General features: G+C 31.9%; 1 protein-coding gene across 1 annotated transcript in view; it reads right to left on the reverse strand.

The window, feature by feature from the left end:
• Window positions 1–18,582, reverse strand: part of LOC134708273 (gamma-aminobutyric acid type B receptor subunit 1-like) — an 84,893-nt gene that overhangs the window by 36,920 nt on the left and 29,391 nt on the right. Inside the window, exon 3 of the mRNA XM_063568688.1 lies at window positions 11,694–11,864. Coding sequence (XP_063424758.1) covers window positions 11,694–11,864 — 171 coding nt within the window. The remainder of the gene's footprint in view (window positions 1–11,693; window positions 11,865–18,582) is intronic.

Here is an 18,582-nt window from a genome sequence, read left to right on the forward strand (position 1 = left end):
TATCCCTGTTCAAAAGTCATAAATCGATTGAGAGAAAACAAACCCGGGGTAAACTCAAACCGAGGGATACACAACAATTATATAAAAAAAACCATCATCAACTGAAACATTGAACTGCAACAAACAAACAAAAACGCCAATAAACATTGAAACGGACAATTGTTACAACTGTCAGAAAAGTGACCCAACAGTTATCAGTATTCCATAAGTGACTACAGAATTAGAATAAAACTTAATATAAAAAGAGAAAATGTGGTATGATTGCAAATGAGACAGCTCTCAACAAGAGACCAAAATGACACACAAATTAAGCATGTTTATGAAACGAACCAGATCAATCCTTTGTGTTTCGTGTCAATTTATCAATTTATTTAAAACAAAAACTATAATTTCGTAACTAAATATTCAGCAACCAAAAAAATGTTATTGTCTTTCAATCGTTTTCCGTTTTTCACCATAGTGCTCTCAGTTTGTTTTAGACTTGTAAGTTTGTACGTCTCCTTGATATCTTCTGCCTATCTATTTGTATCAATTTCACTTATGTACACTAGTATAATGAAACTTGCCGCTATTGAACTAAATTACTTACTTTTCTTAATTGAATGCATATTTATATAAGTTCACTCTGTAGTACTGAATGTTATCAAAATAGAAATTATAGCTTCAATGCAAGAGCATCTATTAAAGTGCTGACAGTCTAATCATTTACCAATGCGTTTATTTACAAGGTGATGCGAGGTCTTATCCATAAATGGATTGTAAAATGGGTACTGTAATCCAACAAGAGTAAAAACAACATCTTTGTATTGCAAACATTCTGAATAGTAATGACAATTAAGACCTCGGACATCACCCTCACCATTAGGACACTACAATGTAGTACAATTGAACTTTCCTTACAAAGATGATATAATATGTAAATGCACTTTCCATCTAGATTTTATTTCTTACTTACAATGTTACAGTGGAGGAAACTAATAATACAAATACCATTTCTCGATCACGTCACTCATACGTCAATTTTAAAGATTGCAGTGAGTGACAATGGTCACATTTATACCATTAAGATAATTTTATATTGCTATTTTTGTGTATCTGTATTTTATCTTAACGGTATTTATGGGAATATTGAGTTCAAAACATGAAATCTAATTTCACAGCGCTATTCTTATAAAACAGAGTACTGCTGATTTATTGTTTGTAAATGATAATAAAAGAAAAAAGGATCAGATGAATATTTCGACAATTAATATTGTTTTCAAATATGCCAAAAGGCAAAATTATTTGAAAACCTAATACAACCATTATGAGGACCATTGAACCAAAGGACTAAGAGTATAAACGAACCTACAGTGTATATTTGATATTTAAAAAAAAATGAGTTCTATAACCATCATACAACATGTCGGATAACTTTACTAGTTTGTTTCCCGCTATTCAAAGTGTAATGTAAATAGAATTATAGTTATAAGTACAAGGTTTTAAGGATGATGCTAATATATAACTAAAATGTTATTGTTGTGGACTTAGAAACATTGAAAGGTTTTAAAGCGCACATGCCATGGTAAAGCATGGACACTTGCAGAGCTGTTGTGAACCTTCAATGAAGGTATAATTTCTTAATTTTTGTTTTAAATAGTTATTGATGTTCTAGATATATGCTTTTTAAATAACAGTTATCACAACAATTTAACTGAAGATTTCATGAATAGGGTTAATCATGAGTTAGTGATGAAAGCCATGAAGTAGTTAAATGCAAGTATTATAAAATACTGTAATATTTAGATTAAACTTAAGGAATGTTTTGAATGACAAAAGGTGTCATTAATTGGTTTTCTGTATTGCTGGCAGGTAAATTCTTCTGATCAATTTGAAAGTTCAGTTCAATGACCAAATTCCAAATTTACAATTGAGTCTATGGTTAATTTGAATCCTGTTGTGGCCAAGTGAGGAACATTAACATACATTTACCTTGATTTATTAAGGTATATATAAGTTACTGGAACTCTGATTTTAAATTCTCGTCATGTCCTTCTATTTATATTTTAAAGGTTCATCATTGCATCAATGGAAATTTATTTTCGTTTAAATTGCTACGGAAAACTAGAGTGTGATTCTGCTGCCTCGATAAGAAAACGGGACATGTTATGAGTTGTCCTTTGATAAATTGTACTGTTATCTAGAAACTAACTCTACCGTTGTTGGGATACTTTGTATATTTTAATAAAAAACTATAGATAGAAATAAATGTTCTAACATACAAGCACATTTCTATTTGTTCATTTAAAAACAAACATTTTATATTACTATTTTATCTGTGTAACGGTGTGCTCATTTATTGATTACATGGTCCGAGACCACAATTGTCGTCCCTTGATTTTCGTTGTTCAGTCCCTAGTGTTAACAGTGGGTTACTTGCCATTAATTTTTATACTCCTTCCAAATTTATTTCTCCATGTTTAATGCCTCAAATTGTAAGTAGGGGGTGAAATTACACTGTAAACAAATTTGGGTCCAGAATTTTAAAGGAAAGTAGTGATTTGGTCCAGGTGAAAAAAAGGTGGCGAAATAGCACTTCGGAAGCTGTCAAAAGATTTCAAGACGCCCTAAAGATAAAATTGTCCATATTTTGAGTTAGAGACGATGAAGTTTTCTATAATTTTGATATAATTTGTCCCAAAAGTAGTACAACACACTGTGAAAATTTCATTGAGAAAGCGCAGATGGGATTTTTTTAATTTTCATTTATGTTCTAAAAGAAATGCACTACGAATTAATTGTGTTCTCGGACCACATGTCAAAATCGACCTCTGACGAAGTGATTATAAATTATGATAACTCTTGACAAATTTAATCGGTTATCAACAGGGAATGGATAGCTATTAACCTACAAGATGTATATACAAAAAGCCTTTAACTGACAGATAATCAAATACAGTGAAATTAATGGGTACGATCGCATTTTTTTCTCCATGATCATGACTTTGGTACAATTTCCTGAGTGTGATATCAATACTCTTTGTCGATACAACATCTGTACGAAATAGAGAATATCGTATATCCCGTGGTTAGGGCTTCGGCAAACTATCTGAGATTGTCATCTCCAAAACCATTATTGGGATACACTGCAAAATCTCTAGAGTGACAGCTGTTCCTTGGGCCAGACTTCAATACACGTTCTGATGGTATCACCAACCATGAGTTCGAGTCATATTACTGCATGCATTTTGTGATTTTTAAAACTATAAATCCTTCACATACAGTTTCACGGTTTTATACCGTTTGTTATTGGTCTGAATGTAATCTTAGTTATATAAAGATGTAGTATGAGTAACCATGAGACAACTCTCCAACAAATTCACATTAAGTAAAAGGTAACCCATTTTAGGTCAAAGTGCGGCCTGCAACACGGAGCCTTGGCTCACACTAAACAGCAAGATATAAAGGGCTCCCAAAATGACTAATGTTAAGGTAGCAATACACAGTTAGGAGTTTAGTTTCACATTTTGGCCCCTGTGGATTCTTCAAATAGGAAAGTTATTGTGTAATAAAATTAATTTTTAGACAACTGAATGCTAATTTAGACTTCAAAGATGGTTTATAAGAGCATCAAGATTATTTTTTACATGTTTTATGGGCTGTTTTCGGTTGGACAATCCGTATTTTCATAGCTAGACCGAAAACGCTCCAGAAATTAATGTAATGTTTACAAACACTTTTTTTCTACACGAAGTTTTTGACGCAATTTTACAAAAAAATGAGATGAAAGACATATGATTTTCATTGGATTTGCTGGATGATATATGTACACAGTTTCAGAAAAGGTATTACTTCAAGCGATTGAAATTCTAATTTTTAATCTTTTCCCCCCTTTTTGCAATATTTTATAACAAATAAATGCAGATTGTTGCCATGGATACACCCAAAAGAAATTATATTTATAATTATATGAAATCTATGGAAGATTCTGATTACATACATATGCCCATATATGACACAAACAGTAAGCTTGATATTACAAGAAAGCAATGAAAAGGGGATGGTAAAATTTATAAGGGCAAATTTTAATATTTTTTCCTAACTGTTTATTGCTACATAACCTTTCAAACAGGAAAACCAACGGTCCAGTCTATCTCAAAATCGAGAAACACTTATGAACCCCAGCAACGAACTATAACCACTGAACAACAGGTTTCTGGCATATGGCCGGTGCAACCAAATGCAGCAAGTTTGAACATTTTAACAGGCTCCAACCCTTCGCCCTAACCTGACGTAATGGTTTTACATCGCAATATAGAAAGACACACTATAGAATATCAATTGAAATGGCTTTAGTCAATCATAAACACTTGTGAATCACAACAACAAAGGTTCACCACTGAACATCAATTTCCTGCCATAGGAGAGGTACACACAAATGCAGAGGGTATAAAAGTGTTAACAGGCTCCAAACGTAACCCTAATCTGACGTAGTGGTGTTACATCACAATATAGAAAAACACACTATAGAATATAAATTGGAAGGGCTTTATTCAATCAAAAACACTTATGAATCCCATTAACAAATAACAACCACTGAACATCAGTTTCCTGCCATAGGCCAGATGGAAATCAATGTTCTCTTACCATATTTCCCGATAATGATAAATTCAGGGATTCAACCAACCTAGTCCTAGTTTCATGCGTCGTAAGGTGAACTTAATTAGAGACAGCTGTAGTTGTTCAAATAAATGTAATCAACTAAGAACATACTAAATCAAGATAACAACACAACAAGGTATAAACTCGCAAAGGAACAGACCGGTTCGTGGACAAAGTCTTTTATAATTAAAGTAATTGACTTAGTTGTTAGTATGGAAGGGATGACTGATATTATATCAAAACAGTTCAGGTACTTTGATCTAACATTTTTTTTCATATTTCGTAAATCAATTAAGAAAAGACAAATTAAGTTACAAATAAGAACAGAGCAATCGCATGAACTCCAAAAGGAGCAAGACCACGTGCTTTGCCATGATAAGCGTCTTCTACTATGCAGGCATCATCGGCATCGGTCTTTAATCATATTAGACCGCGAAGTCTTGTCGTTAGAGAGTTGAGACATCGGTCAATACAGAACAGTATAAAAACGCGAGTGTCTCCTGTTTAAAACACCAAAACTATTCTTGAAGCAATAAATTTCATGTCATTGACCAAAAGGTTTTATATAATCAATTATAAAAAAAAATCAAAAAGTCAAGGAATATGTATATATACATTTCCTGTTTCTAAACAATCTGTTTATCAGTCAAAGATAGTTATCTGGAGAATGTGGGTACATATAAGAGCCGTGGTGTAGTGGTTAGTGCATCGGACTACTAACACAAAGGTCCCTGGTTCAATTCCCGTTATGGACTGAATTTTCGGCTCTCCCTTGACACCATTTGCGAGTATGGTCTTGAGGAAACGATGATAGTCCGTCGGAAGGTGACGATAAATGACTGACCCGTGTTAAGAGAGATTCATATCTCTTGCACGTTAAAGACACCCTTGTAGATTTCGAAAAAGAGCAGGCTAATGCCGCTACAAGACAGCACTCGCACCTGCAAAGTGGAAAGGGATTAATGTAAGTTGCAAAACTTGTTTCCCAATCCACTATAAATAAATCTGGAATACGATACAGTAGCAGGGGCAGATAATAACGTTTTCAAAACTTTTCGTGTTGTTTTCGCGACGTTGGTAACCAGAACGTTGTAATTTCGCGATGTTTCTAATAAGAACGTTAACATTTCGCGACGTCGCTTTAAAAGAAGTCATATTTCGCGGAATGTTCACTGACGTCATTAATTTCGGTTGCGCGAATTTCAAAAAAGTACCTGCTAAAAAAGTGGCCATGCCGTTTCTAAAAGACGGAGAAATCCGCCGAACAGCAGTGAGACTAAAGGAAATACTTGAGATGTACAAACATAAATCAAATACAATTTTGCATGACAAAATTGAAGAAATGGTGATAGACACAGAAGAGAGTACTGACAGTATAACATGAAAAGACGAAAGAATTGTGGAGCTTTTTAGTCTGGCACTGAATAACTGCCAAAACTGCACTTCCCAGTGGAATCTGCTCAACGTAGAGAAAGAAAAATTACAAGGAATTGGGGTCTATCTTACTATTCGTTGCTTGAACTGTAACATGCTGAAAAACATTTTACCAATAACACAATTCGGAACAAAACGACCTGCAATAGCTAATTATGAGTATTGGTAGCTGCTTAATGTCCAGCGGCAAATATACATCCAAATGTTATTTTAATGAAACTTAAAGAAATGAGAAAACGTATGAACCCGTGATTAATGAGAAAAAATTAACAAAATCTATGGCGCGTAGACATGGTGGCTGAATCGGGTCTGGTATTAAAATCCATACACATAAGTCATTACTACGGCGTGTTGTAGAGCTGTGCAATATTTTTCATGACGAGCAGAGTTATTTTTATCAATTGATAATGAATTTCGAAGTAAATAATACTATCTTGAATTGAAAAACATCAGAATCAAAATAGTTAAGTTTGTGTCTTTTTTTTTCTTTTCTTGTTTAGCATTTGGAAGCCTCCAAATTTTACGGAGAATTGTCATTGTAAGGTCAAAAACAGACTATCAATGAAATAACAAAACCGACTGCATGTGCGAGACCCTCATTGGTGGACAAGGTCGTATAACACACATATTGGTAAATAAAAAAATAACTAAAGAGAGTGTATCATCCTGTTCTGGACTTGAAATTGGTACATAAAAAAGAAATGCCGATATAAATTCATATTTTAAAAACATAGTATTGTATGTGTACGTAGAAAAACTGTCATTAAAAGTCCGTTAAAAAGATTTCAAAAAAATATATTGGTGTCGTTTTTGGTTTGAATTTAAGCAAAATATTACCAAAAGATGCAGAATTGTTACACGTTAGTTTGTTTAATTGGTTGTATTTTCTTTGTATATGAAACTGAATGTAATAGAACAAAACAAGAAAACGCCCGTTCATATATGCTGTTTAAAAAAGGGCTTGTAATTAAATGGTGTCTTTTGGTATTGTTCATCATATTTTTATTTTGTTCATTGTTTTGTACTTAAATCAGGCCGTAAGTTTCCCGTTTGAGTTGTTTTGCATTTGTCATTTAGGGACCTTTCATAGCTGACTCTGTGGTATGGGTTTTACTCATTGATGAAGGCCGTCCGATGTCCTATAGTCGTTAACTTCTATGTCATTTGGTCTCTGGTTCTTTTTTGTATAAGCATATCTCTATTGAACTTCAACATATTGAGAGATAAAATTAGATATCGGCAAATGTTCAATAACTACAAACAGACAGACCAGAAAGTATACACACGTTAAAACTCGTAGCTGTCAAGCTGATCAGCAAATTTGAAGTCATTCAGTAAGGCTGTTTCTGAGAAAAGTAACAAACATATTGTTATACGATCGGACATAAGAACAAACGAAGTGTTTGCAATATAGACAAACAAGTAAGCCAATAATTATACATATAAGCCGTATAAAATGTAATGGAACTTATCTATTGATAAGACATCATTCAATATAGTTCTCTAATACCGGCTGCTGTACTTCCTATGAAATGATAAACTACAACTTCATTTTCGGTCGATTGAGGCAATAAGGACATGAAATTGCACGAAGCAGCTCTAACTATAAAACCAGAAGTACTCCCTGTAATTTAAATTTTAAAGCTGACAATACGGTACCGGATTGTTATTGTCGAAGGTTATATGGTTGTCAATTAATGGTACCACCCACTTAACTTATAGTTGGTTCATAATTTGCCACGACATGGCCTTTGACATAATGTTGTCTACCTTCTTTCAGTACATGAAGCAATTTTGAACTAATGTCGGACGGAGATGCACCTTTATACTTCTATCAGATTTTTCGTTTTGCCGTACATCTGACAAAGTAATCTGCTAGAATCCTTTTTTTGTCTTATTTTTTATTATGAAAAAGGTCCTGTCCAAATTTCGTTTTCGTCCAAATGTTTAGCACAAATGATTTGCCATTTTAGGAGTAACCATCTTATGAAACTTATGATACAAGTATCAACGCTTAGTGGAAAAAACCTGCATATACTGCTTGACAGCATAGTCGTGTACGGCGGGAATTATTACACGACGTTGTTGCGATTAAAACTTAATAGTTCGTAATTTAGCGCCATACTGACAAGCGTTGTAAGAAATCAAGGTATGTGGCTTTTGTTGAAAAAACAAGCACGTGGACCCCTATTTTTTTCTTTTGTAATCAATCAAGTACTGTGTCAAGATCACTCCGCCAAAATTTCAAGAAAAAATCAACGATCAAATTTTTTCTGCACTTCCGAATAGTCACAAAAATATGATCAATTTCTTTATTTTGAAAATAGCAAACACGTTACGCACGTTATTGCGTCAATACCGTATAATCAACCAGTCCACACTAATAACCAGCTTTTCTATAAAATCATAACAGTTAAGTTATATAAAACTTATATCCATAGACTAGACAGGTAAATACTATTCCGAAAAAAAGTACAAATTGTTTTATCATATTTTACTTTAGTTAATGAATGGCTGTTATTTATTTTGAATTTATTGAACCATAAAATTAATTTTTGACTCTTCACATTGAAAAATCCGCGAAGCGGATTATGTTAAATGTGAAGAGTCAAAAATTAATTTTATGGTTCAATAAATTCAAAATAAATTATTGCCATTCATTATAAATAAATTTATATCAATAATAAGGCTCAAAGATGTATATTAATTAAGGGCATACGATACAGTTACAGGGAAGGTAATGACGTTGCTAACGTAATTTGTTATTTTCGCGACGTCAAACTGTGACATATCGGGAAAAGATGCATTTTTCAACTGATTTTTATCATTGAAACTGATTTAATTTGAAAACGAGTTCATGGACCCCTATTTTTAAAAACGGCATTTTGTTTCATTTTGCAGGGAGATTATGTGACCCAAATTTGATAAAACTGTAAATAGAGGATATTTTTTAATTCTGATAAACATGCAGTAAAAAATGACGTTTTTTCCTCAATTCATGAATATTTGATAAATATGAGTTATTTCGGAATAAAAAATGCATATTTTGTTAGGATATTTATAAAATTCAGAAATAACCGATTATTTAACAAAAAACAATATGCGTTTATCTTTTATAACAAAAAAGTAATGTCTTTCTTTCGAAAAAGAAATTACGGCCACAAATCTGAATTTTGAGCAAATATACAAAATTTCGACCTCATTTTACTAAAAAAATAGCACATGAAGGTATATTTTTTATTACATATTTGATTTAATCAGGTAGAAAATAGCCTATATGCAAATTTTCACGAACTTGTAAATACAGGATCAAAACTGTATCGTATGCCCTTAAAACGAATAACAACGTACACAGAATGTTTGCATATGAATACACAACGTTAGAGTGGGCGTGTCGCCATAAAAATTGATAACATTGAAAATAAAGCTAATTCTTTTAACCAATCAGAAGACAGTAAATACACCAAATTTATTTATTCTAAAATAAGGACAACATATTGACAAAACGTCAAAATATGCGTGTCAGACGTAACAGACTATACACTATACACTATACATCACTTTAGCAGGGGTGTTTATGTTCTTTAAAATAGTGTTATATCTACGAAAATTCGAAGGAATGATATGCTTTATATATTAAGTATAACAATATTACTGGATATGTGTTTCTGATACGACCAACGCTATTTTTTGGCAAAAACAAATAGTGTTCATTATGGTCAGATTTTGGAAGATGTTAATTTATCAAAATTTATAGGTTTTGAAATATAAGATTGTATGATATTTCGTTTGTGTAATTTCGGCTCACATAAGTGCATTCATAGACCATATCAAAGTCGAATTTTTGCAGCACTCACACTACATATAAAAATGCAACGGCTTCTGGCAAATGTCTTGCAAGATGTCCAATGCCGGATTTCGTCGTTTGTTTACAAATAAATTGTCATTTGCGACGTTATTTATTGAAAATTTAGATTAGTTGCATGCTAAATAGTGCTTTTCCGTAATTGTGCTTTAACTTTACAAAACAGCTACATACTTTTTGATAACTTGCGTAGTCAAAACGACTTCGTTTTCAAAGAAATGAAATGTCTTGCAAGTTTGTCCACCGAACGATTTTCGTACGTTTTCAACGTTGTCGATTCGGGGTACGCTATTTATGGTGGATCATCTGCATATAGTTCTTCAGATAGAAATTTCTTGATAGTCAGATACTATAAACAAGACCACAAAGTATTAAAAAAAATCCGATGAATGGGTTTGTTCGTTTATAGATGAGGTTCTTAAGTTGTGAAAAAAATTTGTATCACAAGAGGATAACAAATCATCTTTGTCAAATTTTCAAATTTGGGAAGCGTAAACTGACTGCGATTTTTTTTCTCTGCAATAAGATTCAAGTGTATAGAATTGAAAGTGAAAATAAAATTAGGCCTAAAGCGTGGCTATATACCTCTCCACATCATATAAAGCTTTTAAACATTTGAAATGAATTAACCTTTTTCATTTCAATCGTTTAATTTCATAATCTAATTGTACCGCTATTAAAGAAAGTATAGTGAATTCTATAAGCAAGACCCGTTTAACTTGTTATTCCCGACAAACTTTTTATATTAAGGCAAAATACATATCCTGCTCCTTTTCGGATCTAAATGGGAAAACATTGCACTTTATTACGTTTTATGTCAATTGATCTCTGGTAGAGAGTTGTCTCATTGACACTCATTATACCGTATATATCTTCTCATTTCATATAGCTTATGCATTACCCAAATACGATATATTTTGTTGTTTGTTGCTTACGTTACTTTCATTGGGAAATATTCCATGCATATTCAGTACAACAAAACATTATAAGAAGTATCCATATTGATATGCAAAACAAAAATTGCAAGCGAAATACAAAACTTATCCCAAATAATCGGTAATAGTTGTAAAACGTAAAAATTTGACGTTACCATTTGAGACGCAATATCGTGCTTAACGTCAATCTAAATCGGGAACATAATAATCTGGTTTAACCTTAAACTTGTTTCATCATGTTGATGCCATGGATCCAGGGAACATTTTACAAAAAAAACGGTTAAGTTATGGCTTTTCGTTCAAAAGTATTGTTACTTTCTTTAAAAATCCTTATTTATGAAATTTCAGGGATTTTCTTCCAAATATGCAAATTTCGAACCAAATTATCACAAAAAGTAAGTCATGAAGGTACTTTTTTCTTTGCATATTCAAAAGTACACATTGAAATTGACCTTTTACCAAAATTTCAGGAAAAAATCAACGAGGGATCTCTACTGTATCGTATGCCTTTAAACTAAGACAATATTAAAAGAAACCAGAGACAAAGGAAAGCACTTTAGTTACCAATTTAAAATTCACAGAGTTGTAGGTTGTCGTGGATGAACTTATTAAGTCACATTTAATTACACGACAACGACGGTGTCCATATTGATAAAGTATGTAGTTATTAAAGACAATGGCCATTGAGACATCCCGAGAAATATCATTTGTGGCATTGCTAAACAAGACTGTAGTATAACAGCACCACATGCCAAGACAATTACAGGTTAGTATCAAGTATAATTGTAGACGACAATGCTTATTAAATGTGAACTTACCGAGGTGAACAGTTCTTGAGTTTCCTGTATTGTTGCAATTCTCTTCCATCCAAATTTTTGACAAAGTTTTACACGTGTGGGATTGTGGAGTGTTGCAGATGGATGGGTACGGAAGAATGTGGGAAACCTTTCCCTGTGTGATAATGCTGGCGAGCTAGAACCGTATCCAAGCTGGAAATAAACATTAAGAAAATATTATTGATAGAAAAGTTTTAAATAGGAATGTAAATAATATTATCCTGATTTAGAGTAATTTCTCACAATTTGATTGGCTGATATTGTCCTAATAAATTTCAGTACAATTTTTTATCACGTCAATTGGAATTATCTCCCTTATTTATTACGTCAATTGGAATTATCTCCCTTATACCATTGACCTAATAAAAAAAATTGAGTTGCTTTATAGTCATAATATTTTTATTTTTTCACAGTTTTAGATTAAATATCTATAATATATTATTGATATTGTCCTAAAATTGAATTTGAATATAATAATATGTAATATAACAAAATCAGGATAAATTCGTTACACAGTGTTCAGTTGTCCTAATACGGAATTTATCGGGTCAATAAAATTCATATCGGGTTTGGCTTCGCCTCACCCGATATGAATTTTATTGACCCGATAAATTCTCGTATTAGGACAACTGAACACTGTGTAACTAATAATATTCTTAATTTTGTATTGGTATAAATTCAAATCCTACACGTTGTACTACAAATGTCTAGTTATATATTGCATAATTGTAATAAAAAGACAAGGTCGACATTTTGAAATAGTAAGAAATCAAGGTTCCAACTCCCGCTGGCAAGGTAGGCCGTAGATTGATTTGGCTATTATTTCTCTGCCATATTTTGTCAATAATCTCTTTCTGTTCTAAAACACCATTGGCTTTCTAATATTCAACTTTGAACATTGCTTATGAAGGTAAACAACGCATGAAATTACATAGGTTTTTCGTAGTCTTTTTTATTTCTGTGTATAAGATTTTTAGCCTGAATATCGGTAGTTAACATGATATATTATATTATTGGAGCAGGAACTACTTACCCCTCCACATAATATAGTATCGGTAGAGTAAGAATTACCCAATATTTGGTTTTCTGTTTTGCGTTTTGTGGAGATTGTCACTTCATCTTTTTGCGTTTTGTCATGGGATTTCTACCTGCCTTCAATACAACATTTTTTTTAATTGTCCCCTTGGTTTGACAGTTTTTATTGCTTCGTTTGATGTTATTGGTTTTTTTTTCATTATCTTATGGCGTTTCCGTTTTTAATTTTTCTCGGAGTTCGGTGTTTTTGTCCTTTTACTTCCTAGTACAAGTCTATCCTTTTTAGCATCTGATATATTTTCGAAAAGGAACACGTAAATAAAAAATACGACATAACATATCCTTTAAGCTGAAAACTGTTGTAATGTAAATATTTTCTAAATAGGTTATTTCCAATTGATGGTAGAGTTAATAATAAGTTTGTCGTTCTTATTTCAGAGGCAACGGTATATAAAAGTGAAGAATCTCCGATAATCATCCGCTAAGAAATAAAACGGGAAAAGGAAATGGTTCAATCATAGTTTTATTGAATAATGGTATGATTTATAGTGGACAGAGACGTAAATTAACGGGAAAATCAATAACACCATCATAGGAAATGGTCAAAATTCAGCACATGGACAATATGGTGAGACAGCCATACATCGGTTGGAATTAAAGAAGTAAGCTGCTGTTGTAAACTGGCGGACTGTTGCTCTCCGATGATACCATCAGTACAGCACATCTTTCTTCTTTTTTTGAAGTTATGGTGTTATATGATATTATATACAATAATATAAGAAGAACTGTGTAAATTGTATCAGATAAACCTACGGTTTTTATGCTGAATATGAGAATAAGTTTTCAAAGGGAATAAAATTTCTAAGGGAATAAAATTTCTGTACAAAATTGATCTGATTTTGTAATCTGTTATAATCTGTTCATTCGTTTAAGAAGCATTAAATGCCATTCATCAGAACATAATTTGTATTAAGGAGAAAATAATATTAAATCGAATACAAAATTGCATTTTGTGCGTGAGAGTATTTTAGAAATTGAAGTGCAATCAAAACATGTCAGAAAATATAACATCAAAATGCTGTGATGGATAGAATAGCATGCAATTTATATTTCATAAAAATTTGAAGAATGGGGTGATTATGCAACCAATTTCAACGCTCTCTCGGAATGTCATTAAACTTATTAAAGTTCTCCTAATCTTACTCAGGCAGTAATCAATAAATTATATTAAGATTTTTTAAATGGAAGCATTCACAGCTGCAGGTTCTGATATTTTCATTTAGGCCTCTTAGATTATAGAATCTTCATCTTTTATCAATATAATTTTAAAACAGTTTAATGGTAAAGAAATGCAATTTTAATGAATGGCTTGTGTAATGGTATGGAAAATTAAAATTTCATATACCCTCATTATTGCATAATTTTTACATCTCTTCTGGTCATTTCAAAATGCAGATAAACAACAGATAACAGATGAGTTAACACCATTTAAGTTCAGCAAAACCTGCTAAACAGTAACTTCTTTTTAGCAAAATACATTTTTGTAAAGCCATTTTTTTTATTTCCCGCCGTAGATATACCTATGCATTTTGACCATCAAATCAAAGGTCGCCTCTTTTAATATTTTAATTTCACAGGTCAATAGAATGACTTTTTTATACAGATTTGACCGTAATATTTTAATAATGTATCAAGTCTGTAATAATGGATAACCACACGCACTACACACATCTAAATTATACTAAATCTCTCTCTCTCTGGGTTTAAAATGTTGTTGTTATTAGTATTATGATGTTTGTAGCTATATTGCTATTGTATGTTAATCACTTTTTAAAAATGCGGTCCATACAGGTAAGAGTAGTTTTGTGGCTCCTTGTTGGTAGAAACGTAGACCTTTTATCGTAAATATAAAAAAAATATGGTACATATTTTCAAATAACCAAAAGAATAAATTTCGAAATAGCATAAGATAATCACTAAAACGGTTTCTAATTTTGGACAGACATATGAACATGCTCAGGTGTAAAAGTAGGTTTCTGAGGTTTTAACCTCCTTCTCAACATGTGTAACCGCAAATGGTCATGAAGGCATATTCAAACTTACATGTTAACATTTCAACCATGTGTGCGTGAAACTAGTTATTCTACAGTTATTGTATAATCATCTGTTACTTTACAACTCAGTTTCAGAAAGTTCAATTATGCTGATATATTTCAACTCATGAGAAAGGTTAACTCTATGCACTAAGAAATAACCAGAACACGGTTAAACTGTGTTCAAAGAAGTTCGGATAGGATTGCAATCAACTATATAATTTATCTCTCGGAATTCTACTAAATTTGCAACGTATACAACTATAGCTTAGAGGGCACACTTTATTGAAACTGCAAGTTTGACATCATCAATTTTATTGTCACAACGTTATCGTATTCATGATCAACATTTCAAATAGTGAATTAAAGTTCTGGTTCTTGTTTTATAGCTTTACCACACAGGATAATATTAAGAAGTTGAAATAAGAGAATTTTCATTTCTCAATTTATCCGTTTAATAAGATTTAATTCAATCATTTAGTTAGTCTCTGTGTTCTCAGAATTAAAAAAAATATCAATGTCCATAATATTGCTTTTAGAGTTCAGGGACTCGTCCACCAACTAATAACTACGAAAAAGATCTTATCTAAATTGGCTATTTCCATCAATATAGCAAATACATCGGGATTTCATTTTGTTCGGAAGTGATATACATCTCCTTAGAAGCAAATTCTTTAAAGGTGGAATATGTCAGTTGGAAAAGAGTTTTGATTAGGAAAATCTATACAAGAAACACATTTTACTCTTGTCCATATCTTTAACCAAACTCCCTGCCCGTAATCATCTTTTATTCTGTATGCTGGAGTATATCTGAGGCGACAAAAACCTAACGAAAACTCCTGATTTCTTTAGGCAATAGATCGATTAAAACAATAGGAAAATAGCCTCAAGAATGGAATAAGATTATAAACGATCTGTTATCAAATCTTACTCCATAAATAAAGAAAAAATGCACTGTTTTTTTCTTAGAAAACCAATTCACTTGCTACGATTTGCAGAGCAGACATTGTTTCTGGTCTTCTCAGCATGTTCCTTCATTTTACTATTTTCCTTGTTCCCAATCATTTTTTCTTAACAGTATCACATTAGTATGCCTTTAATTATTCCATGACTTCCGCATGCTAGCTAACATATTAAAAGCATGTCAATCAAAAACATTAAAACTATCATTTAAAAGAGCCTTTTCTAATAACAAAACAAAAATAAAACTTTGTTTTTAACAACGGTGATTCACCTTTTCCGTGAAATCCATTTCATAATGTTTGCTTCATATTGGATTATGTTTGTAAAGTTCATATGCATGCATAAACATAAATTTACACTAGTACACATCACATGCTACTATGCTCTGGTTTGTTACATGAAAGTATCTTGTATTAATGACTGTTTATCAATGAGGATATAATCACAATTGCTTGCTTGTGTCGTTTTTTATATGGCTTTTATAAGGAAAAATACATGTTTCAAGGCATTTAATACGGCTATACTTCGTGTATATTTTAAAGAATTTATTCAGCGTTTGTCAAATTTTTATAGTGAAGTTATTTCAAAACAGAGGTTTTATTTCCATTCATAAAGCGTAGTGAGTATTTAGATTTTCAAAGCTAACATCGTTCGATTTTTCGCCTTTCAAAGTTCAGATCGACTATTGAGAAGACATCATGAAAAGATCGAGACCAGAATAGGAATTAACACGTGATGTGTTTGCTTTTATGACATTCGCGGCAGACACTAGCGTTTTGAATCGATTTCAACAATTAATTGTGGGGAGAAATGGTAATGAGACAGTAACAAAAATGTTTCCTGTATTCAGTTGAGTTTTGCTGAACCCTTCTCAAACGTGTTTGTTTTTATTATTCGTTAAATAAATAGTAAGCAAAGTGTTTAACTTCTTAACAGTAAATCTCGTATATTTTCCTTTTCAACTATAGTAATGGCTTTATATAGTATAATATGCTATGATATTCTCTTTCCCGAAGCCGAAATTCGCCGTTTCAGAATCTAATGGATTGTTAATAATTATAATTTTCGTAGCACAAAACAAAAATAACGGCATTTCATTTTTTGAATTCATACTATTTAAGTGTGTGCCTTAGAAAATATTTCCCTGTATACAAGTATATTCGAACAAAGTTATTTGATACAATAATTTGATTAAACATCTTTATCTTTACTAAAATTGACCCAAATCGTATTCCCACTTCTCGATTCCTTTATTAAGTTGCCTTTTTCTTTAATTAAACAAAATAACTCATCAAACTACAAATACGTTTACAAAAAATGTTATAATGAATAAAATGTAGCTTCGTGATTGCGTGGACTCGCATTGCATCAGTTTAGAATATTTGTTTTAACAAATTGAAAATAACACAAATGGGAGCTATAACCGATATCATATCAACAATTTTCAAGCATTAATGTCATATTAAATAAAGATCTGTTTGGATAGCAATAATAAAAATTAACTGTTATATTCAATAACCATTTCTATTCCCTAGAAATTAATGACTATAAACATACCCTAATCAATCATCGGTCATTACTACCGTTTGTTTTGGCTAACACTAAAAAAATAATTGAATAGCAAAAGGCACAGCAAAAATTGCTCACATAACAAGATGAAATTGATTAGAGTTGACACAATTTCCCATGGGATACTACATCACCGGAAGTAAAGAGAAAATTGATTGCCGATCATCAGCATATAATGTTGATGGGATATCACATACTAAAAAAATAAAAATCTTTAAATATGTTCTTTTTTCAACAAACCGTAAAACAAGTTATCTAATAAAAGACAAACAGAAACTTTTAACTTCAAAGAAAATGTTGACGTTGACGCTTAAAGATCTTTAACAGTCTTACGGTTCTTATGTAAAGTAGAGATAACTTTACGGACTCAATTTCGGGACTGTCTTTTCATTAACGAGTTATTTCCTGTCTATTTTAAGGTTTAATATGTTATTTTAGTAACGTTGTTAGTTTGCTATGAGCTATTTACATATTTTATCTAATGACCAAATTTTGAATTTTGATTTTTAGAATATGGTCTCAGCTTAATAATTTAATTTGAAGTCTATATGCATACTTAAAAGGGTTTTAATAAGATTGTCCCTAAATAAACATGTTTTGCATTTTAATTCCTTTGACGTCGATAAACTAAATGAAACAGCATGCTTCTAATGACATTTTGTCGTGGACTTATTCCGCTGACATTCCAGAACGGAAATACAATTAAAGATGCAGACAATACGTAACGAAGAATCGTATTAGTTTGTAATATCTCATTATTTGTAAACTTTACGATTCGATTTTAGACATTCTATTTCTTTATTAAACTGATAAAATGTATTGAATTATTTGATCTACTTATGTATCTATAAAAAAGAGAGGTTGAAGATACAAAAAAGACAAGACAGTTAAAATTCATAAGATGAAGAGAAAAGAACAGATCTATGTTAAAAAAAAACGAAAAGAAAACTACGGTTTACAGATACAAAACACTACATCAACAACTAAAGGCTGAGTAACGCAAACCCCATCAAATACCGGAGTGGCCGCTAGGGCACTGTGAGGATAAGCAGACCTTGAAAAAATGAGACACCCGTCATGTTGCTGATGGAAAGTGCAAATTCGATAAGAAGTCTAATTCGGTAATGTCAAAGTTAATGCCCGCGTCACACTGTCCCGATTTTTATATACGATGGACACCCGAATGTGAAAATTGTAAGTGCATACGAAGT

This window comes from Mytilus trossulus, chromosome 2, assembly GCF_036588685.1.
Source record: "Mytilus trossulus isolate FHL-02 chromosome 2, PNRI_Mtr1.1.1.hap1, whole genome shotgun sequence".
Taxonomy (NCBI): Eukaryota; Metazoa; Mollusca; class Bivalvia; order Mytilida; family Mytilidae; genus Mytilus; species Mytilus trossulus.